This window comes from Eptesicus fuscus, chromosome 20, assembly GCF_027574615.1.
Source record: "Eptesicus fuscus isolate TK198812 chromosome 20, DD_ASM_mEF_20220401, whole genome shotgun sequence".
Taxonomy (NCBI): Eukaryota; Metazoa; Chordata; class Mammalia; order Chiroptera; family Vespertilionidae; genus Eptesicus; species Eptesicus fuscus.
In genome coordinates this window covers 7308387-7332539 of record NC_072492.1, presented here as the reverse complement: position 1 = coordinate 7332539, position 24153 = coordinate 7308387, and the positions used below count along the sequence as shown (strand labels likewise).

Below are 24153 nucleotides of genomic sequence, written 5' to 3'. Positions count from 1 at the left end.
TTTATGATTTTGAGTCTTCACATTTGTAAGTATGCTTTTCCTCTGTATTTAGTCAGATTGTTATGTCCTTTAGTAACATTTCATACTTGTTTTTGTAAACATTTTGCTTTTTTTGTTAGATATATTCTTAGGTGCTTTATAGGTTTCCTTTTTATTGTTAGTGGTGTCTCTGTAAACATTTTTCTAAGTGGTTACTGCTGATACATAAGTATGTTATTAGTTTTATCTAGATTTTGTCTTTAGGAACCCTTATCTTGATCTTAGTAGTTCAAATTTTCATTGTCCCCCGCCTTTCTTTCAGTAAATCCACATTCAGTAATTTCTGCTTTTGTATTTTGGTCACATGGCCATTTCGTCTTTCATGTGAACATGAGAGCTATGCTGCCGTCCCTGGTTTTTGAGGCAGCTCAGGCCATTCCTTTTTATTTTTTTAAACATTGCCTATTCTCAGTGATGGCCAAAAGGAACTACCAGAAGAAATAAGAAATTTACATTAGGTTATGTGCCTTAGAAACTATAGACATCTTCCTCTCTAATGCTGATTGCCCCTTTTGCCTGCTCTTCTCATCCTTAGTCCGTAATTTACTTCTTACCTTCACTTCTCTGGTTCCCATATTTTTCTTTCTCTTTTGATTGCCTTTCTGTTTTTCCACCTGTCCCTGTCCTCCATTTATTTTCTTAGCTATAGTTTTTACCACATACCAGGCACTTTATTTTGTGTTTTGCATATGTTAGCTCATTTGATCTTTATCACAGTTCATTGAGGATGGTGGAGAGATCCCATTTCCTAGATGAGGAATTGAGGAGCCCAATCCTATCTAATAAAGAGGGAATATGCTAATTGATGGTCAAACCCTCACAAAGATGGTGGCGCCCACAGCCAACAAGGAGGGAATATGCTAATTGACTGCCACGCCCTCAAAGATGGCGGCGCCCACAGCCACAAGATGACAGCGCCCAGTCCCCTCAGCCCCGCCGGGGCAGCAGGCGCACTGCACGGTCGGGCCCGCGCCCAGGCGGGTCCAGCCACTCCATGCGCCTGCCTCCGAAGTCCCCCAGTCCCCTCAGCCCCCCGAGGGACAGGCAAGCCTTGGATGGTGGCTGCCCAGCTGCCCAGGGCCGCCCAAGGCTCAGGTACCAGGGCCGGCCGAGGCTTGTGCTGCTGGCAGTGGCAGCAGCAGAGGTGTGATGGGGGCGTTACATTCCCCTGATCGCCGGGTCACCTCCCACCCCTGAGGGCTTCCAGACTGTGAGAGGGAGCAGGCTGGGCTGAAGGACACCCCCCCCCCCCCTCCAGTGCATGAATTTTTATGCACTGGGCCTCTAGTCTTATATAAGCAGAAAGTAGGAGAGTCTGGGTACTAAGTCAGGCCTGCAGACTCTAATATCAGTGGTCTTTCTGCTTCACTACACTACTGATGTTCAATTATTTCCTTACTGTTTTTCTAAGTAGATGAGTTAAGTGTAATAAAAATTCTAGTAAATCTATTGAGATAATGTCTTTAGACTAACTTAATTCAAGTGTATGTTTTGAGTGAAGGGTGTTACTGAATCTTTTGTGAGAGTCATTCTGTAAAAGCACTCAAAATAAAAAAAGAGAGAGAGAGAAAAGACTTAAAAAAAGAAATAGAAGTAAAAGTTCATGTCAAGTATGCTTTCCCATAAGTATTCTGCGAAGCCCTGGGCTACATGCGTGCTCCAGCAGGTGCTCCTGTTGTGAGAGCTCTGTGCTCACCTCAGTTCATTGAAACATAGGCCCTCTCTCCTTACAAGGTCAGTGTCCTTGCATTGTAGGTGTTGATAGGAGAAAGGAGTTAAGTACACTGGGTTCTGTTTATGGCTATATCACTAATAGCAGTGTTGTTCTGGGCAAGCCATTGTACTTTTAGGGGCATTCATCTCTAATCAATGTAAGTCAGGCGTGAGGGGAAGATTAGTGGTGGGAAATCTCAGAGGGTACAGCTGGATCCATAGATTAGTGACAACATACAAAATCATTTTTAGGTAATTTTTTTATATCATCCTGATAGTTGTTTTCACTCTTTCAAGGTACTTTGTAGTACTTGTTCATGTGTGCAAATACTTTTATCTATATATATAAAAGCCTAAGTGACTGTCCGACTGGTAGGGGCAAACGCTCAATGCAGGAGTAGAAACCACAGGCATGGAAACATGGAACAGACTGATGAATCTCAGAGGGAAGGGGAGAGAGGAGAGGTCGGAGGGCGGGAAGAGATTAACCAAAGATCTTATATGCATCTTAGAGGCCCTGCGCATAGCCTGGCCTGCGCCCTCTCGCAATTCGGGACCCCTCGGGGGATGTCAGAGAGCCAGTTTCAGCCCAATCCCCACAGGCCAGGCCAAGGGACCCCACCGGTGCATGGATCTGTGCACAGGCCTCTAGTAGTGTTATCATGGTATTACTTAGGGTCTACATTTTGCTCATGCATACCTTTCATGAACTGTATCATTTTAAAATAATTTAATTTTAGATAATTCCTTTAATGATGTACCATTTCCTCTTTTGGGATAGTTCATTGGTTTCTAGTTTGTTTTTTGTTTTTGTAATTTCTGGACTGTTTCTTTAAATTAGATTCCCAGTCATGATTCTGTCAAAGGGTATAAACACTTTTATTTCTCTTGTTTTATTGTCCAGTTGCCTTCAGACTGTTTTAAAACACTCCATGATGCTGCCATCAGTTTTTTAACGATTCAGTTTAATTATAGCCAGCATTCATTCATTTAAGGAATGTTCATTGAGCCCCTGTCCTGGTGGAGTGTAGGGAATGTAGATGAAAAACATAATAAAATAAATAAGTTATATTTTATATTAAAAGATAATACGGGTCATTCAAAGAACAGCAAGGCAAGGCAAGGGGATGCTGAGAGTGGGATGACTTTTGAGGCATTGGGTTTGCTTTATGTATTTTCTGTCTCTCTTTTTTATTTTATTTACTTATTAAGAAGTTTTTACAGTATATCAAGATAATTGTAATCTATTTTCTTTCCTAGTGAGAATGAACAGTTTTCCATATTTTCTATTTGTATATTTAATTATGGCAATATTTGAAATTCTTATAAAGCTCAAAAGTTTTCTATGTAAGACTGTTCCTACCCTTACAATTAAGAGTGGGGAAAATTGGGCAAATCAATTTGTGTTTAAGCATGAGGAGAATGTTCTGTCCAGAGCTTTAATAAGGAACCAAAAATTTCTACAATATTTTTTTTTAAATGAAGATTGCTTTTTTGTTAATTGTATTTCTGTTTTAAGTGAAGGAAAAATTGTATGTAATATGATGTATAAGAGTAACATATTTGTTATTTTATAGGGTGACTGTTGGATCTGTATGGAACTCATGTCTACCTCGTTTGATAAGTTTTACAAATATGTATATAGTGTATTAGATGATGTTATTCCAGAAGAAATTTTAGGCAAAATCACTTTAGCAGTAAGTACCTGGTTTTCAAATTGTTCGTTCTCTATGTGCTCATGTGAAGATGCTGCTGGCATTTGAATGCACATGCCCAGATGTCCTTCACAGAATGTTACTGACTTCCTGGAGGATCACTGGTAAAGGGACAGAGACTAACCACTTCTGTGGGGTAATTGACACAATCATAAAGAACTATTTTCAAAATGTGGTCTGTAAGTAGTACAAAATCACAATCAACCACAATAGATTGTTCTATCAGTAAGATTAGAACAAGCAATTTTCTGTTCCCTTTTCCACTATTGGTTTAACTATTTTTAAATACGTTATATTATCATGCTTATGCCTAAATTAATCAGAATCACAGCCGTCTCCTTGAAGTCTCTTAATTAAAACTCTTTGTGGTTTAAGAGTTGGGCTATCCAAACTAAACTATTTAAATTTTTAAAAAAAATATATTTTATTGATTTTTTACAGAGAGGAAGGGAGAAGGATAGAGAGTTAGAAACATCGATGAGAGAGAAACATTGATCAGCTGCCTCCTGCACACCCCCCACCGGGGATGTGCCCGAAACCAAGGTACATGCCCTTGACTGGAATCGAACCTGGGACCCTTCAGTCCGAAGGCCGACGCTCTATCCACTGAGCCAAACCAGTCAGGGCACTATTTCAATTTTTGACCAGCAGTTTCAGTAACCAGCATTACTGCTTATTTGGTCAGTTCACTTTTACCCAAGTACCAAAAAGAAAAGAGGTACTTTTTTACTTATGTTTTTATAGCCTTAAAGTAGGGTCATGATTATTTCCTTTCTTGCTCTGAATCTTTTAGTTGACAAAGGTTGTTCATAATTATTTTTTCCAAAAATAATTTTCTGTGATAGAGTAAAATTAATACGATTCTTAGAAATGCCTGAGACTCTGATCACGATCTGGTTTGGTGGATATGTCAACTAAATTTTATAGGAAGCTGTAAGATACCTAGTTGCATGTAATTTCCTGTCTCTTCCTTTCCTGCATCCTCAATATCCAGCATAGGTTGTCTGTCCATTGCATTTTATCCTACTTAAACACTAATTTTAATGTTAAAAATATATAGTTTCTGAATTGTATATTAGTTATAAGAGATGTGTGTGTATGATTGAAATTTTAAAAATTACATTTCTGGTCATTATAATCTTAAGATTCATACGTCTCTTGTTAATGTTTTAAGTTATTTAGCTGACTTAATGCTTAAAATTAAATGTTTAATGAGCTAAATGTTAAGATATATACCCTCACATATATTTTATAAAAAGAAGTAGAGTTTTATTAAAAACTTCGTTAATTTTTCTGTCTGATCTAGGAAATTTTATATTGATCAGTTTAGTCATCTGTCTCCAGTATACCAAAGCCAATATTATCTTGGAATTTGATATTATTCATACAAACAATAGTAGCATAATGAAAATAGCTAGTGATTATTGAATGTTTATTTATATCAGGCCAAGATCTTATGACATTTTATCTTCATAGCACTCTCTATGATAAATAGTGTAACTTGTTTACAGATGACAGATCTGAAATATGGAGAGATTGAGCAATTAATTTGCTTTGAAGTTTATATAATTTTAACTGGTAAATGCTTTAAGCCCAGGCAGCCTAATCCCAGAATCTTGTTCTTAACCACTATACAAGGTGATTATGAAGTTAGAAAACATAGATAAAATTATTTTATTGTATAATGCAATATGTGTAGTATATATATACTAATAAATAATGTATTATATATTTGCCTATGTCTCTAGTCTTGGTGATCACCTTTTATATTGAGCACAACATTTAAAATTACTTTGATTTAAATCTCTCTTTTTTAATTCTTACCTGAGGATATATATGCTCATTGATTTTTAGAGTGAGAGAGAAACATTGATGTGAGAGAGAAACATTGGTCCGTTGCCTAATGGAGTGGAGATCAAACTCCTGTTTGCTAATGGAGTGGAGATCAAACTCCCAACCTAGGCATGTGCCCTGAATGGGAATCAAACTCACAACCTTTTTGTGTATGGAATGACGCTCCAACCAATTGAGCCACCCAGCCAGGTCGATTAAATCTCTTATTGCTAATTTAATAATTCTATGAACTTGCAAGCCTGGCTGTTTGAGACATTAGAGAGATGTGGCTCTGCAAAAGTTACTTCGAAGGCTCAGCACCCAATGAGTGTGAATGATGTGAGAAACTGAGAGTTTGGAAGAACTTACTAAGTTAGGGTTGATAATGGATCCAACCTGTTGGACTTTTCTTATACTACATATTTCTATTCTTGAAGAGTTTGAAGATATAAGAAATATTATACAACTTGTTAATGACTTACTAAAAAATTGTAAGTTACAGGGTTTTCTTTTTAGTTGTCAGGGCAACTAAGTTTTTAAATTTAAAGTCAACATTCAGCATCTTCAGTTAACAAAAATTGCATAGGATGTTGAAACATTTAGATTACAAGAATGCAATGGGCTATGTGGGCTGTTACTTATGATAAACTATTGTGCCGTTTGATTAAAAGGAAATTGTTTATCCCATCTCTGCTTTTTCTCCACAGACTGTGAAAGCACTAAACCACTTAAAAGAAAACTTGAAAATCATTCACAGAGGTGGGTATAGAATTATTTAAAAAAACAAAACATTTTATTGATTTTTTACTGAGAGGAAGGGAGAGGGATAGAGAGTTAGAAACATCAATGAGAGAGAAACATTGATCAGCTGCCTCCTGCACACCTCCTACTGGGGATGTGCCCGCAACCAAGGTACATGCCCTTGACCGTAATCATTTCAGTTTTCAGGCCGACACTCTATCCACTGAGCCAAACCGGTTAGGGCTAGAATTATTTTTTATAGAACAATTTTTTCTTAATAGGGAAAAAATACTGAAAATTCAGTGCCACTTTCAAGAAAAACCTACTACATGTACCCTAAAACTTCACTATTAGGGTTTTTTTCTTTTGGGTGTCTATAAATTTTAGTCTACCTTACTAATATGTTGTGCTTCATAATTGAAGGAGATTTTGCTGTAAATTCATATTATTCTTAATTGAAAAATCATTATTCATTTGCCGATAGATAATTAGCGTTTCTCTTGTATACAACTAAGGCGTGAAGGTGGTCCTGTGGGCAGTCAAAGAGGAATCAGAGGGGAACTGCCCTTGTGTGTTACAGGCACACTACTGTCCCTGTCAAGTGCTGCAATCAGAGATTCCTTTAATTGAAATTGCTATACAGCATTTGTATTTGTGAGAATAGTGATCTTGTCCTTATTAAACACACATTCAAAAATTTTTAAACATTTGATGTAGATCTATTGGATGACAGTGGGAATCCTGACTTTAATTCAGACTAAATAGTTGCTCTGGTATCATGACAGACCTAAGACAATATGTGACAGTGTGTGATTCATCCTGATAGTAAATAAGTAGGAAAGTCAAAGATCATATTCAGAGAAGTGCAGAACCTTGATTTCTAAGTATCGTAGTTTCTAGTGGTTAGAGAAATTAGTAATTGGGACATTTATTTAAGTAATTGTAGTTTGGGGTTGACCCTGGTCCAGAAATTAGTTAACCTTGAACTTCAAAATAATTCATTTATTTTTGCCTACCTGATATTATTTTTAACATAAAATAATGAATTTTTAATACTATTTTTAACATAAAATAATGAATTTTTCTTTAAACAAAATTATTTTGTTTCTCTCATAGTTCATCTTGTTCTTGTTTTGGGGTTTTCCCCTCCCTTTTTGCTATGCTCTGCAATTATGAGAGTACTAGAGGCCTGTTGCACAAATTCATACACGGGTGGGGTCCCTCGGCCTGGCTGGCGATGGGGACCGATCAGGGCCGGCTGGCCCAGGGGAGGGACTGCAGGAGGTTGGCCAGCTGTGGGAGGTTGGCTGGTCGCAGGAGGTTGGCTGTGGGAGCACACTGACCACCAGGGGGCAGATCCTACGTTGAGTGTCTGCCCCCTGGTGGTCAGTGCACGTCATAGCCACCGGCCAGTCATAACAGTTGCAATGGTTGCTTAGGCTTTTATATATATAGATAGGTTAAATTCATTCTTTATAGTTTGACTGTTAAGTAATGAATTTGAAGCAAGTAAATGAATATGTCCCTTGATGAGAACAAAACAACATAATAGAATGCCTAAATGTATTGTATAGTATTTTTTTTTAATACATTTGTGGTATTTTTTTTTAAAAAAATATTTTTATTGATTTTAGAGAGGAAGGAAGAGGGAGAGAGAGCTAGAAACATCCATGATGAGAGAGAATCATGGATTGGCTGCCTCCTGCAAGTCTCCCACTGGGGATTTAGCCCACAACCCGGGCATGTGCTCTTGACTGGAATTAAACCTGGGACCTTTCAGTTCGCAGGCCAACACTGTATCCACTGAGCCAAACCGGCTAGGGCTGTATAGTATTTTTTGGTACTGAGTTTTTAAGCATCGGTCTTTAGAGAAATTTCATATTTCTCATCTTCTCATACATCTGAATATTAAGGACTTGATCACTTACGTTGTCTAAGGTTTTTCAGTATTTTTACTTAAAATACATACTTTAGAATGTAACTCATTTGATTGATTACTTCTACACTGAATGGTACCCGTCTCTTTCAGATATCAAACCTTCCAATATCCTTCTGGACAGAAGTGGAAATATTAAACTCTGTGACTTTGGCATCAGCGGACAGCTCGTGGACTCCATTGCCAAGACCAGAGATGCTGGGTGTAGGCCGTACATGGCAGTAAGTGAAAGGCCCAGTCCTCTTAGAAGCTCGACAGTCATTGCAGTGGGAGCCCGCCTTTGGTGCTGTACTTCTGAGGACTCTGTCATTGGTTGGTCATGCAGTTTCACCAGGCTAGAATCCTTTTCTCTTCCCTAACGACCAAATTCAGGTTCTAGCTGCTCCATGAATTGTTGCAAAATTGTCCCAGTGAACTCCTGTTTTATTGTCTTACTCTCTTCCTCTTTGGTACTTAGACTCTACTTGTGGCTTCTCTGACTCTACTAATCAACTAGATCATTAGTGTTCAGAAGGCCGCTTTGTGTTTTCAGCACTCCATATGTTATCTTGACTGTAATAGATACCATTGTAGAAAGAATCATGGATTGGCTGCTTCCTGCAAGTCCCCCACTGGACATGTTGATAATGTGTCCTGGCCATTAAGTGATACTATTACTTAGAGAAGAATGGAAGACTCAAGTTCATGGTAGAACTCAGTGTATCATATAGATCTGAGGCTATGTTTTATATATTGTTGATCTCTTCTTTAGAGGTGGACGAAGCACACTAACAAATGCAAGGAAGATGCTTTAGGTATTGGCTAATCTGGAGCCTCTTTCCCTTCAGGGAGACAGAGCTCCACTATCCTGCACATGTCATCCTCATCTTTTTTTAAATTTTTTATTGTTAAAAGTATTACATATGTCTCTTCCCCCCCACCTCCATTGACCTCTTCTAGCATGCCCCGCCCCTGTCACCCTCATCTTGTCCCAGTGCTGCATACACTGCAAATTTAGTGTCTGTGTTGTAAACATTTTCTTACTGAGGCTATGGTTCTTCGCGGACAGGTTTTGCATCATTATTAAAGCAGTCCTTCTCATCAGTAGTTTCTGTTTCAGTCTTTAGGACTTTTAAACTGAAGATTAGCTTTGAGCTGAATACAGTTTTTCTCTCCTTTTAATTGTTAGCTTCTTTTTTGATTTATACATTTCCAAACCCAGTGCTGTAAGCAATAGAAAAGTACGAAATCTCATAGGCTACATGTTACAACTTTTTTATCTTGTTTGTGGATAGGCAGACTCAGTGCTACCCCCAAATGTACACTTATTTTAAAAACCTGAATACATTGTATTTTCAGTGTTATTTAAAAGTAAAATTTTTTCACTTATCTCTCAGCCTCTAAATAGTTTAATGCACAGGATTACATATATTCTTTATATATGTTTTGTGGCCTGTACTTTGGTCATTGCACTTGAAAATGATTATATTAGAAGATTTTCCATTATTAACCATATTTTAGAATTTTTGTTTTTAATACCTGTTTTTATTTTGTTACATCTTTTCATGTCACCTTTTCCACAGATGAAAATGTCAGAGGTGTGTGTGTGTGTGTGTGTGTGTGTGTGTGTTAATACATACAAAAAGAGTCTTGGGGAGATTTGGATGATCTTGCATTCATCATGATAATTAGGGATAAATGGAACAACCAGATCAAAAGCAAGAAAATAAATTAAAATATGGAGTATTTGGGAATTCATATAATTTACACATTTAGCAATCATGCCCTGAGAATTAAGTGTAAACTGTTGTCTGTACTTTTAGGGCTTGTCTCAGTACTAAGGTTGACTGTTTTTGCTGTGTAACATTGGTTAAGAATTATATTTGATTTATGTGGATGTTAAAGGTGCAGTTGCAGCCCTGATACAGCTGATACTTGCATTCAGGTAACTTTTAGAAAGAAGTAGACTTTCGGCTTCTGTGTAGAAGTAAGGTTCACAGGCCTGGGGCGGGGGGGGGGGCAGGCTTTTCTCTTCCTGCCGACCTACTTCAGCTTTGAAGGAGGCAGCTGATGATAAACTCTGCCTCTCATCTTTACTGGACTGAATGAAGCGTTTCTGTCCATTCCAGTCTTCTTAGGCTGGTATGTATGGACAAGAATATAATCAGCATTCATCCTACAAGCCTCCGAGTTACTTGACTTTCTTTAATGTATCTTGATAGAAGGTATCAGCAATGCATCTTGTCTATAGGAATTGTGATTTCTTAGATTATATTTAACATAGAAAGTGTACAAAGTGTAGAGTTTAAACCAGTTAACATCTTGTCACTTCCCTACCTCCTCATCTAGGGAAGTCTGTATTTATACACATACACATAAACATACTAGTAGACAGAGGTGGGCAAAAGGATGTTTACAGTTTTGAGTGCATGAAATGCAGAGTTTATTCTTGTATTATTATTCATTCTTGTATTATATATTTTCCATACGAACAACTGTTAACCTACTTTTTCCTACCCCTGATATGTACATTTAGGGGTGTGTGTGTGTGTGTGTGTGTGTGTGTGTGTGTGTATGTATGTGTGTGTTCTGGACCATTTGAAAGGAAGTCACAGATATGATGAATTTCATTCTATACACTTCAGCACATCCTACCAAGAAAAGGACATTCATCTGTGTAACCACAAGATCATTACCATACCTAAAACATAAACCTAAAAACTTAACAAATTTCATAGTATCATCCAATATACAATTTATACTCAAAATTCCCAGTTGTCCAAAATAAATGTATGTTAATAGCTGTTAGTAAGGATCACATCAAGATACATAATACATTATTTTTAGTTGTTAAATTTTGCATTTTAATCTAAACTGGTCTAGACCATTCTTTTTTTTTTTTTTCTTCCTCGTGATTTGGACATTTCTGGGAGTGTTTTTAAAATGTCTTACATACTGGATTTGTCTGATTGTTCTTCAGACGCTCCATTTTTTTGGTATGGATGCTTCATAGATGAGGTGTACTTGATGTTGCATCACATTGCATGAACATAATGCTAAGTTATTTCACTAATTGCTTTTTTTCTTTTAAACACTTGAAACATTTGTAAAATAGAAACTCATATCCTCAAAATTTTTCCTGTTTTCCTTCCCCAAAGGAGTAATTGATATTCTTCATTTTCGAAGGATTCCTTCACCCAGGATCCTCTCACCCTTCCCTCTGGTATCCTCCAACTTGAAGAGGCTTCTAAAAAGTAACTTCAGTTTCTCTATCTTTACCTCTTCTTCTTACATTATAGAAGCCTATCCTTATTAGTTTGCAAGATAGTCTTAATCAGTAATAGAAATAACACATTTCATAGCAGTACTTTATGAAATATGTCCACCTATTTACCTGGGTCATTTCTCAAACCCTGACATAATCTTCTTTTAAAATATGTGCAAGCCTATCAGGCAGGAAAATCTAATCAAGTTATTATATCTAATCAATAGTGAGAAATTATTGATGTGTATACTTCCTTTGATCTTCATTCAACAAATTTAAAAGTATTCATTCATTCATATTCAGCTTTCTCTTTCCCTTTAGTTTCAAAAGAACTTAATTCTTTAGGGTATAATTTTCATTTTCCACTTGTATACAGGCTGAAAAAATGGTATTCACTTTTTCCCTTTGTTTAACAATTTAGATTTTTAAAATGTCTGGTAAAGAAATTATTTAGCAGCCCAGCCAGTGTGGCTCAGTGGATTGAGCGTTGTCCCGTGCACCAATAGGTTACCAGTTTAACCTCTAACCACTGGGCAATGGCAGCCAGGACTCAGCAAGTGTTTTGACAGATTTCTTTTGGGGTGCAGGGTTGGGAGGGGGGTGGGCAATACCAGGCTCCAAAAAAATTTTTTTTTCCACAAAGAAAACAAAGGGGAAAAAAACCAAAACAACTATTCCAGTTTTTGCACATTGGCTTTGTGTTGAGACTCTCCTTCAGTCCTTAGCCAGGTCACTTATAAATCTGTCTTAACTTTCACTTCCTACTTGCCCTAAGCCAGTAGATCAGCCAGAGATTAAAGTTTTGGGTCTTTTCATTTTTTTGTGTCCTGCCCTGGGTATATATACAGGTAATTTTGAATAGCCAAATTTCCCAAAGAATCTCTACCCTTCAATTTTTCTCCCAGGCTTTTGTATTTTGTTTTGTTTTTGTTTTTTGGCTAATCCTGACCTGAGGATATATTTTCTAATGATTTTTAGAGAGAATGGAAGGGGGAGAGAGGGAGAGAGAGAAACATTGATGTGAGAGAGACACATGGGTTGGTTGCCTCCCACATGAGCCCTGACCGTGGCTGGGAATTGAACCTGCAACCCAGGTATGTGCCCTTGACTGGAAATCGAACCCATGACCCTTCGGAGTGTGGGCTGATGCTCTGTTCACTGAGCCCCCACCGGCAAGGCTCTCCTAACTTTTGATACTCTAATGTATGCCTCAATCCCAGTTTCTTGCACCAAGCATATATGGATCATTCATTTACCTTACATTGTTTTCAAGGACTGTCCATTGCTTTTCTGCCTTAAGTGAGTTCAAGTTTAGGCAAAACAAAGTCAGGCACCTTGCATCTATCCCAGACAGGATAGAACAGATAAACACAATTCTTTATGAGTAAGGTCTGCTGTTTCCTCCTCCTGGACTAGGGACCATGGTCCTATACTGGGAATGCTGGATGCCGTCTTCAATACTGCCAGATACTAAAGACCACATACGATATGATTCCATTCATATGCAAGGACAGAATAGGGAAGCCTGTAGCTACAGAAAGTAGATTAGTGGTTATTTAGACCTGGGAGAGGGGATGGGGAGAGGATGATGGCCAAACGGTGTTGGGTGAGGAAATACTTTAAAATAGATTCTGGTCATGGATACAGATAACTGTCACTGTATAAAAGCCATTGCCTTGTATACTTTAAGTGGGTGAATTGTATGGTATGTGGATTACATCTCAGTAAAGTTGTTTAAAAGCCACTGAAGGCCACCATTCTCTGTGAGTTATACTGAGACTACTGGAGGTGTAAAGATACAATCCCTGAGAATTTTGACTTCACAGAAGTCAAATTTAGTAAGCGACTATTGCTAAAAGTGCTGTCACCTTTGGAAATGTAGGTTTGCACTTGAGTAATCAGTACTTTTTCTTTAGCAGTTTGAATTGCTTATTTTTGAATGTTAGAAAACAACTGCCCCACATAATCTTGGGTATAAATTCATGACTTCTTTTTCTTTTTTAAATATTTTAAAAATATATTCTTACTGATTTCAGAGAGACAGGGAGAGGGAGAGAGAGAGAGAAACATCAATGATGAGAGAATCATTGATTGGCTGTCTCCTGCACGCCCCCTACTGGGGATCAAGCCCACAACCCAGGCATGTACCCTTGACCGGAATTGAACTCGGACTCTTCAGTCTGCAGGCCAACACTCTATCCACTGAGCCAAATCAACTAGGACTTGCCTTTTTTCCTTATATTTGGCCACTTTAATGCATTATCCTTTGTCCATTTTCATTAGATTGTTAATCTTTTGTGTTAATATAAAATAAAAGAAGAATTATGTTACACTAGAGGCCCAGTGCACGACATTCAGCCCGACCTGCGCCCTCTTGTAGTCCAGACCCTCGGGGGCCTAAGCCAGCAGTCAGACATTCCTCTCGCAGTCTGGGACCCCTTGCTCCTTACTGCCCGCCTGCTTGCCGTTCCTTACCGCTCAGCTTGCTGTTCCTTAGTGCTGCTGCACAGGCGGGAGAGGCTCCCGCCTCTGCCGCTGTGCTTGCCAGCCTTTTGGCTGAGTGGCGCTCACCCTGTGGGAGCGTACTGACCACCGGAGGCAGCTTCTGTGTTGAGCGTCTGCCCCCGGTGGTCAATGTGCATCATAGGGACTGGTCGTTCTGCCATTCAGTTGATTTGCATATTAACCTTTTATTATATAGGATAGTTTTCTCAAAAGTTGTCATTTATCTTTAAATTTTATATATTTTTGGCTCAATTACAGAAATAGAAAATTTTAATGTGATGAGCTTATCCATTGCTAACTTTGAGGTTTCTAGCTCTTGCCATATCTTGAAAGATTTTTGTCATGCCAAGATTAGAAATAGCTTTTGGGCAAAAATCATTTGTATCCCTAATGTACAAATTTCTGCAAGTTATCATGTAACTTAAGTGTCTGTCCTCATGAATAATAAGTAGCTTACAATGAAAATTTATGCAGCCACAGTACTTATGTTCAAAACAAAATATGTAGGTGTCCAAACTAGTCGTTGCCAACAGTAATAGAATATAATATGGCCAGCTGGTATGCTTCTCTGGGCATGCCTTTCAACAGCAGTTACTCAGTCATAGTCATGATCCATGGTCTGCTCTGCCACCGATGTGCGCTCTATCTCTATTTCCGTCTCTGTCTCTCGTCTTCTTATCCCTGACACATTGTGTAGATAATGGTCTCTAATTTCACAGAAGTTACTAAAAATGATGTTAGCTATTTAAATGATAGGGTGATATATTACTATATTGACAATGTTTAATTTGGTTAAAAAGACTAATAGAAATAATGATAAATTTAGCTTATTGATGAAGAATGGGTAAAATAATTATAATTTGGCTCATATTTGCTTTTGTATCTCAAATATATTGCAGTAGGGCCTTATTCATGGAAACAGATTTAGTCTTTTTTCCCCTATTTGCCACTACTTGCTACTAAGCTGACACTGCAATTTTTTATTTTTTAAATTTTTCTAGTTTTCTTCCTATATCTCCCTTTGGCTGTTCTCAGCTTCAGGGTTGTAAGTGCTTGTGAGTACGTAGGGGGGAAATTAGAAGAGTTGCTTTGTATTCCCTTTTAGGGAGGAAGCTATTGAGGTTTTCTTTTTTTTTTTTTTTTTGCTGTTGATTGTTTTTAATTTTGCCTTCCTACTATTTTTTTTTTTTTATTGTTGTTGTTAATCCTCACCCAAAGATATTTTTCCATTGAGTTTTAGGGAGAATGGAAGAGATCGGGGAAGAGAGAGGGAAATATTGATGTGAGAGTAACACATTGATTGGTTGCCTCCTGCATGAGCCACGTACCTTGGTTGCAGGGCTCCTCCCTGGCCCTGGGCCAGGGACAGGAAGGAACCTGCAACCAAGGTATGTTGCACTTAACTGGAATCGAACCCAGGACCCTTTGGTCAGCAGGCCAATGTTCTATCCACTGAACCAAACCGACTAGAGCCGTGTCTCTTAATCTGACCCCAGACATGGGTTCCTGTAAGGATTATGCTGGCATTTGGGCCACCTGCCCAGCTGTTGCTTCCACTTCCCTGCTCCTTAATCGTGTGACTAATTACTGACTGTGACTTCTCTTTGTGTTCCAGCCAGAAAGAATAGACCCAAGTGCATCACGACAAGGCTATGATGTCCGCTCTGATGTCTGGAGTTTGGGGATCACATTGGTATGTTGATGTCCACCCAGCCTTGTCTCAGTAATGTACCAAGAAATTTAGAAGTGAAAATAAATTTCATCAGTCTTCCACTCCTCATAAGAACTGCTTCTTGTCTCTTCTAGTCTTTGATTTTATTTACCTATTTTTTCCCTCATGGCTATGATCACAGGGACTGTATCTTCTAATTGTTGAATAAAAGTATGTTTTATACTTTAAAAATTAAACCGTAATTGATTATTTTCATCAAGGTTCTCTGAGGTGCGTAGGGCTCTGTAACGTTTTAGCTGTGGATGTCTTGGTCACACACACAGGAGTCTCATGCACTGAGAACGGAACGGGGAGGGGCAGTTCATGTGCAGTCAGAGTCCCAGGAAGGCACAGGTTCCTCCCGTTCAGCCTGAGTAGTTCAGTAACACTGTGCAGGGTGTGTGTTAGAGGAATATGTTCATGTGTGTGGAGATCGTTTCCACTGGAGTCTTCCAGTCATGGAATAGAAAAGTCACAGAGAAACTGAAAGTAATTCAGTTGTTGAGAAATAAGAACTGCTTAGGTGACAGTTCTAAATGAGAGTTCTACCTTACAACAACACAGAAAGAATAGCAAGAAAGCTGCTTAATTTGCAACTAAGCACAATTAAATAAACTCTTCTTTCTTGACTGTGTTGAAATTTTGATTCTATTTAAAAAGCATATTTATTTGCTTATTTCCTTAACTAGAGGCCTGGTGCACGAATTTGTGCACATTGAAAGGAATTAATTGGAAGAAATATTTTAGAGGCCAGGGAGGGACCATGGGAGGTTGGCTCCAGGGCGTGTCTGGCCCATTTCGCCCAGTCCCAATCGGCCGAACCCCAGCAACAGACTAACCTACCAGTCAGAGCATCTGCCCCCTGGTGGTCAGTGCACGTCATAGCGACTGGTAGAGCGGTCGACTGAACTGTCAACCAATCGGTTGGACACTTAGCATATTAGGCTTTTTATATATATATATATATATATATATATATATATATATATATATATACATATATATACACACACACACACACACACACACACACACATACACACACACACACACACACACACACCAAGTTTTGTTTTGAAGTTTTGGGTTCATTTTTTTGTGCTTGCTGTTTTACCAGGCTTGATGGCATTTTTCTGATTTTCGACAGCTTTGCCTACATGGGTGTGAATCTTCTGCCACTAGATGGGCTGTGTTAGTTATCCTTGTAGTTATCCTTGTAGTTACCCTTTAGTTATTCTTATAGTTGTTCTTGTTAGTTATCCTTTAGTTATCCTTGTAGTTACCCTTGTAATTATCCTTGTAGTTGTCCTTGTTAGTTACCCTTTAGTTATCCTTGGTGAGTTATGTTGCCAGCCTGGTGAAGTCTCTGAGTAGAGAGTTGAGGCTAACAGCTCACCTTTGCTGAAGACTGCTTCTAGTTTCTCTTGTGACCAGATCTGGGAGGCACCTCCTGAGTCTTTTCCCATTGTGCAGCCAACTGAGCAAAGGAGAAGGAATCCTCTTTTCAGTCAGGAGAGAGCATGGAACCTGGGTATCTTTTAGATCTAGATGGTGGCTGGTGCCAAAGACTGCAGCAAGACTCTAACCTCTAGCTGAGGCAACTGCTGGCTTAGAAGGGTTACTAACGATTCAGAAATACCTATCTGTGTCCAAACCAGTTATATTAAAAATCAAGTATTTACTTCATTATAAAAACAAATTTTTTGTTCTGTGAAAGGTTCTAACAGAAAAAATTTTTTAGCAAGTTTCTTTAGTACTATGTCTTTGTTTAAAGCAAGGTATTCAGTACTTATAATTGCTTCATAATTTGTTTTTTTTAATATGGATAATCTCATAAAATTATAAAATGTGTGAAATTAATTTCTAGGGTCCTAGGTCCTTCACCTTATTCCTTTTCTTAAGCATCATTATTGGGCTTCAAGGTGAAGGCTTTGACCCTGACTTTTTCTTCAGCGATGGTGACATCTGGTTGTGGTTGGAATTGTAGTAACTGCAGAATTGCAATCGATCAGGACATACACAATGTTTCTTGGGAGCTCGTTGGATGTTTTGTATGTTGAATGTTATTTTACCTTAAAAATGAATTTGACCACAGTTCTGGACATGGCTTTCCAGGTGACTATAAATTGTGAAGACATTGTACTAAAATAATTGTGAAGCCAGCCTTGCAGAATCCTGTATACAAAGGAGTCAGACCTGAAGCATGCACTGTGGGACTTTGGGCTTAAGTTCAGTGTTTCCTTTTAGTCCAAGTTCTTACATTTGGTTGATACAGAATTCTTTATATTATCTTGATTCTAGTATCACTTCCACTTAGCCTCAATACTTCTGAAGATTCCACCTTAACCTGACATGGATTTAATGCCAAGCTTTTATAAGAATTTTGCTTAGAGTTTAGATTTTCAACATGGCCATTTCAGGGATGAGGAGTAAACATTGCCTTAGTGCAGTGGTCAGCAAACTCATTAGTCAACAGAGCCAAATATCAACAGTACAACGATTGAAATTTCTTTTGAGAGCCGAAAACCGACTTCAGTGCATGGGCCACGAAGTTTCAATCCCAATGTATGTGCGCGCCTGTGCGTGGTATTTTGTGGAACAGCCACACTCAAGAGGCCAAAAAGCCGCATGTGGCTCGCGAGCCGCAGTTTGCCGACCACTGCCTTAGTGTATTTTGCTTTTTCCTCTGTGTTCTTTCAGTACGAGTTGGCCACAGGCCGATTTCCTTATCCAAAGTGGAATAGTGTATTTGATCAACTAACGCAAGTCGTGAAAGGAGACCCCCCGCAGCTGAGTAATTCGGAGGAAAGGGAATTCTCCCCGAGTTTCATCAACTTTGTCAACTTGTGGTGAGTACTTGAATTACGAATGTTCAAAAATGCGCAGTGAGAACAGGGAGGTTTATTTAACCTTAGCAACACTGGTACTTCACACTGGGGAAGGGCAGCCTTCTGCTGTCACTCTGTCTCCTGAGCTGGGACTCCGGATCATTGCGGCCACATGGGCGGTTCCAGCTAGCCTGGAGGGCCCTGCTCTCTTATTCTACTGCTCAGGCACGGATGAAAACAGCTGCGGGTGGTGGAGAAGCGCAGCCTCCCGGTTTCTAGTTCTCTGTACAAGAAATACAGCCCAGGTGAGACTGGCCATCTCATTCTGATGTGGTTTTAATTGTGAATTGTACCAAATCACTTGGAAGCTTTTACCAAGTGAAGATCCTACCAGGTCAGACTTTCAGGGGTGGATCTCTACTCTGACATAACATATAACATGGTTGGGGGTGTGGAGTCAAGTTAGGCCTAACGTTACATTGGCAGAACTGAAGATTAGCTCTCTGAAACCTTATTCCAAGGAAGGTCAACTCCACACCTAATGTTTGGCCACCTTTTAACAGGTGCACGTATGCGTGTGTGCATGTGTGCGTGCCTGTGTGTGCAGCTCCTGAGAATAAACTTAGGCAATTATGGTGACATAATCTGGCTTCATGCTGTTTCAATCTGTATTTTAAATACAACAGGTTTTGTTATTATTTGACTATTTTTAATAATTATTGTTTATCCAACATAATTTAAAAATTTATATTTACAAGCAAAAAGCCAGAGTGTTTAGTATATCTTCTTTACATTCGTAAAACTGCTTTGTTTTTCTCTTGCTCATAGATTGCCTAATTTTTCCTGTTCTCTGAGATTGGCATGTTGTCTGCTATTCACTTTGCATCTGAAGGAAAAAAACTACTCGATTCTTTATAATATTTTTTTTGTGTGAAAAAAATACTTGGGGTAAATGTGTCTTCATATTAATAATGTTTGTTTTGTTTTGTTATTTTAGCCTTACAAAGGACGAATCCAAAAGGCCAAAGTATAAAGAACTTCTGGTGAGTATGAGACCTTGGTAATGTCAGCTGTCTCCTCAGCCTTGGTCTGCTCAGCGTGCTGGCTCACTGAGCCGGCAGTGGCCTCTCACAGACAGACAGCTCCACCTCACTGGGCTTTTGTAAAAGGTTCTAAAACAAAAGTGTTTGGAAAGAGCAGTGGCAGTGGCCTCTCAAAGACAGACAGACAGCTCCACCTCACTGAGTGGGCAGTGGCCTCTCATAGACAGACAGACAGACAGTTCCACCTCATTGAGCAGGTGGTGGCCTCTCATAGACAGACAGACAGCTCCACCTCACTGGGTTTTTGTAAAAGGTTCTAAAACAAAAGTGTTTGGAAAGAGAAAATTTGAAGTTACAGCTTTCCTACTGATTTACTAGGTTTGTTCTTATGGAAAGTTTTGACCTTGACATATAAAAATTAACCTGGAAAATCTATAAAAAAATATGTTTTTGTTGATTTTTAGAGAGAGAGGAAAGGAGAGGGATAGAGAGATAGAAACATTGATGAGAGAGAAACATCACTGATAGGCTGCCTCCTGCACACCCCCTACTGGGGATCGATGCCGCAACCTGGGCATGTGCTCTGACCAGGAATTGAACTGGTGACCTGTTGGTTGATAAGCTGATGCTCAACCACTGAGTAACTGGAGAATTTTAAGATTCACTTTAAGGAGCCATTTTATTTTACCATGTGGTTTATGTATGTGTAACACATCTGTAAGAATTTATTGTGCTTTCTCTGCCTTTATAAAATGTTCTCATGAAAATAAATCTAGATTCATACAGCCAATTCCCCTTTCTTTTAAAAGTTCTCCCCCCACTCCCCCCACCCCCCATGGAACCTAGGCCTTTTAAATAGTCTCCTGGTAGTGGCATTGGTCTTAGGGGTGAACAAAGTACTGTGATCTGATAATGTGGGAATATTTTAAGAAAAAAACCCACCTATTTGTCACACTTAGGTTCTGTCTTTCAGACTTATGGTCAGACTTATGGTCAACCCCAGGTGTGACTAAAGATACCCAGTCAGGCCTGGCTGGTGTGGCTCAGTGGTGGAGCGTTGACCTATGGACCAGGAGGTCACTGATTCAATTCCCGATCAGGGCACATGCTCAGGATGCAGGCTCGATCCCCCGTAGGGGGCTTGCAGGAGGCAGCCAATTGATTCTCTCTCATCATTGATGTTTCTCTCTCTCTCTCCCTCTCCTCTGAAATCAGTAAAAATATATATGAAAAAAAAATAGCTATCCAGTCATTGTGCTTAGAGAAGCTGTTAAGGAAAAATACTAGTGGAGATGGAGTATGAAAAGGTGGGTTTGTGAGGCAGATATGGGCTCCAGGCTTTGGAGAGTGTGGTGCAGAAGTTCATAGGGTAAGTTTCTATTTAGTTTCCTTTGGAGCCGGGGGGAGGGGGGGGTGTGGGGGGGGGGCGTGAGAAGGATTGAAACAGATCTTTTTGTTCAGGATTCACTTTGCCTGGGTGAATGGGCAGTTGAGTTGGTGTCTGTCCTGAGACTAGCACCTGGTGGTCTTGTAGTTCTTGGTTCTCAGATGCTTTATGCAGAGGAACAGCAGTGCCGTCTGCCTTAGCAAATGCTCCCTGGTCCACAGATTAGTACCCAGACCTCACCTCCAGGCCAGCTCCAGATTCCAGCCTGAGCTTCGCCCGGCAGGCCACACCCACTGACACGCCTCCTGGGAATGCAGGCTCTGCTCGCAGTGCTGAGCCTGTGCTATTGTTTCATAGTCCTGCGTGGTTGAGCCTTTGGTTCTGTGCTGTACCAAAATTGGGAAAAGCCCAACGTGGGCTCTCATATACATTTTTATTTGTTTTTTCTTCCATTTTCTTGCAGAAACATCCCTTTATTTTAATGTATGAAGAACGTACTGTAGAGGTCGCAAGCTATGTTTGTAAAATCCTGGATCAAATGCCAGCATCTCCCAGCTCTCCCATGTATGTCGATTGATGCGGCTGCTATGTCAGACTCTAGAAAAAAGGGCTGAGAGGAAGCAAGACGTAAAGAATTTTCACCCGTATCACAGTGTTTTTATTGCTCGCCCAGACACCATGTGCAATACGATTGGTGTTTGTTCCCATCATGTCTGTATACTCCTGTCACCTAGGACGTGCATCCCCGAAGTATCCGACTGATCACAGTGTTCGTGCTGGTCAGAGACCTCATCCTGCTCTTTCCTGATGACATACTCATGAAACGTGGAAGTCAGTACGATCAATTTATTGACTGTGATTAGATCACATCTTTAATTCATTTCTAGACTCAAAACCTGGAGACGCAGCTACTGGAGTGGTATTTGTCAGACTTCCGGTCCTGGAAGAACTCAGTGAAGGACATACTGTATCTGAACGTAGAGACTCGGTGTGAGTGAGAAGAGCTTGCACAGCCAGAGAGACGCATTGCCTTCTGGAGCCGGGAGACAGGAGGGTTTCTGTTCTTCACCAAGTGCAATAGACTTTCTGATCTGAGGTCCTGTTGCTTTACGGTCACAGTCGATGTTCGGGGATCGATGTGCTCGGCCAAATTCCCGTTTGAAACATCGTTTTAAATTAGAATGAATTTATCTTTACCAAAAACCATGTTGCGTTCAAAGAGGCGAACAGTAAAATATTGAGACAGGACAGAATGTGTTCTTTTCTCCTTGACCGGTCCTTCTGCTCTTCATTGGGAGACTTGGGAGTCTGCCCCTTGTCAAAGAAGGTGCTGATCCTAAGAATTGTCACTCAGCATTTGATGTGCTGCCAACCTGAGGTTCCACCTGCCACCAACCACCGGGACTGAAAAGAAAGAAGTACGGAGGGCAATGTTTACAGATGTTTTCAATGCTAGCATCTTATCTGGAACAGCTCTTAGCAGCTCTGTCTTTCCCCCTTTTCCCGAGCCTGATACTTTAGCCATCGTAACTCACTACCAGGGAGAAGTAGCGAGGAGCAATGTGCCTTGATTGATTAGATAGATAGAGATTTCTCGTAGGCAGCAAAAGACCAAATCTCAGCTGTTTGCCGTCACTGGTCCAGGTCTTCGGTTTCTGAGCCTCTTTCCCTGCCCCTGTAGTCTCTAGCCACTATGTGTCTTTTGCTTAATCCAGTACTTTGCCTTCCTCCCCCCACCCCCCTATTAAAAACCTTTATAATTACCAGGGATGTTCCTTACCAAGGATTTCTAGCCCCAAATCTCTTAGATGTGCCAATGTTTAAAAGGCTGAACAACATGGGGCTCAGTAACGTGGTAGGTGATGAGGCAGCATCTTTCTAGAAACTCGAGTGACCCAGGGAGGACCTGAAACGGCAGTCTTAGGTGAGCTCAGCACCTGTGAGAACCTCTAACAGGTCACCATGTCTTGGAATTGGAATTCTACAAGAACAACCCCACAACCCAAACAACCCCAGAATAGTGATAAGCCCATTTAAACCTGCTCTCTTTGCTGTGCTTCCTCACTCCCCCACTAGCCAGGTTCCCTTTGGGTTTGCTCTGGCCTCCCTGGCACTGAGCATTCGGCTCTGTGAGCAGCACTGTGAGTGGTCCCAGCACGCTGGAATATAAAACAGCCGTGGTCCCAGACCAGGTGAGGCCGTTCCAGAACCCCCGGGGCAGGTACTGCTGTGTCTCCTCCCAGAGTGACAGTCATCAACACTATACAACAATAAAGGGAGAATGGTGCTGTTTTAAAGTCACTTCCCTGTCAATTTCAGAATTAAAAAATGATTTATCGCTTTGGTCCACTTGCCTAATTTTCCTATTTTCTCCCCTATGGCATCATAAACCTTAGACTTCCCAGTGTTCTGAAAGGAAGCGTTGTTAGGTGTCTTCCTTCAGCCACACCAAGCCATCATTCTCCGAATCTCCCGGGGACTCAACTTCCCGTCTGCTGTCAACTTCCCGTCGGGCTCGGCGCAGGGTCACTTTGCCATTCTACAGTGGAGATCAAAGCAGTGCTGACTGTCCAGGAGCTAAGCTGATCTGACCGTTCTGTTGTGTGGATGACCACATCAAAGCAATTTTAGTGTATTAATCATAGATTATTATAAACTATAAACTTAAGGGCAAGTTTATTACAATGTATCTTTATTAAAACAAAAGGGTGTATAGTGTTCACAGACTGTGAAAATAGTGTAAGAACTGTACATTGTGAGCTCTGGTTATTTTTCTCTTGTATCATAGAAAAATGTATAAAAATTATCAAAAAGCTAATGTGCAGGGATATTGCCTTATTTGTCTGTAAAAATGGAGCTCAGTAACATAACTGCTTCTTGGAGCTTTGGAATATTTTATCCTGTATTCTTGTTTGAAATCCTCCTCTATTTAAGATATATACATGGAATCGAAGTGTTTATGTAATAGTTCTATCCTTTTGCCTGCAGGTCAGTTGTAATAAATCTAGGATGTGATGATGACTTTGTAATTTGATTTTCTGAAGTCAGACCCTGAGAGGGGAAGATTAAGTAAATTCCATTAAATTATCTGTGAGTTTCACCTTGGGAGAGAGTCTCTTCTGCACGTGTTTATGGCTTTTCTTTCTGCTCCTCCTGTGGTTGCTGTATGGCTTTGCCTTCTCTTTGAGCAAGTGTGAGGCGGAGTCCCCTGAGTGTGTTCTCTGCTGGTTGCCCTGCCCTGCCCTGCCCTGCTCTGCCCAATGTTCTTACTGCCGGAGGGAGAGGGCGCAGTTCCCCCTGGGATGGGTGGAGTCTAGTCTGCTGGGCTTGGTGCTTGGTCACCAACCACGCTCTCTGCTCCTGCTTCTGTGGCTGCTGGTGAGTGTCCATGTCAGCTCAGCGCAGTTACTCACGGCTCCCTGGGCGAGAGGAGGGGAAGGGAAGGGATTTGTGCCTCA

General features: G+C 40.1%; 1 protein-coding gene across 10 annotated transcripts in view; it reads left to right on the top strand.

The window, feature by feature from the left end:
* The window catches only part of MAP2K4 (mitogen-activated protein kinase kinase 4), a 111069-nt gene extending 87269 nt beyond the window's left edge, over nt 1–23800 (top strand). For 8 of the 10 annotated variants that reach the window (XM_054709001.1, XM_054708998.1, XM_054708999.1 and 5 more), the window contains 7 exons: nt 3330–3449; nt 6008–6059; nt 8071–8198; nt 15342–15419; nt 18138–18286; nt 19263–19308; nt 21159–23800. In XM_054709001.1, the coding sequence (XP_054564976.1) occupies nt 3330–3449; nt 6008–6059; nt 8071–8198; nt 15342–15419; nt 18138–18286; nt 19263–19308; nt 21159–21272 (687 nt within the window). In that variant the 3' untranslated portion in view covers nt 21273–23800. The remainder of the gene's footprint in view (nt 1–3329; nt 3450–6007; nt 6060–8070; nt 8199–15341; nt 15420–18137; nt 18287–19262; nt 19309–21158) is intronic. The other 2 variants (XM_054709000.1, XM_054709002.1) reach the window with 2 other exon arrangements.
* The last annotated feature ends 353 nt before the right edge of the window (nt 23801–24153 follow it).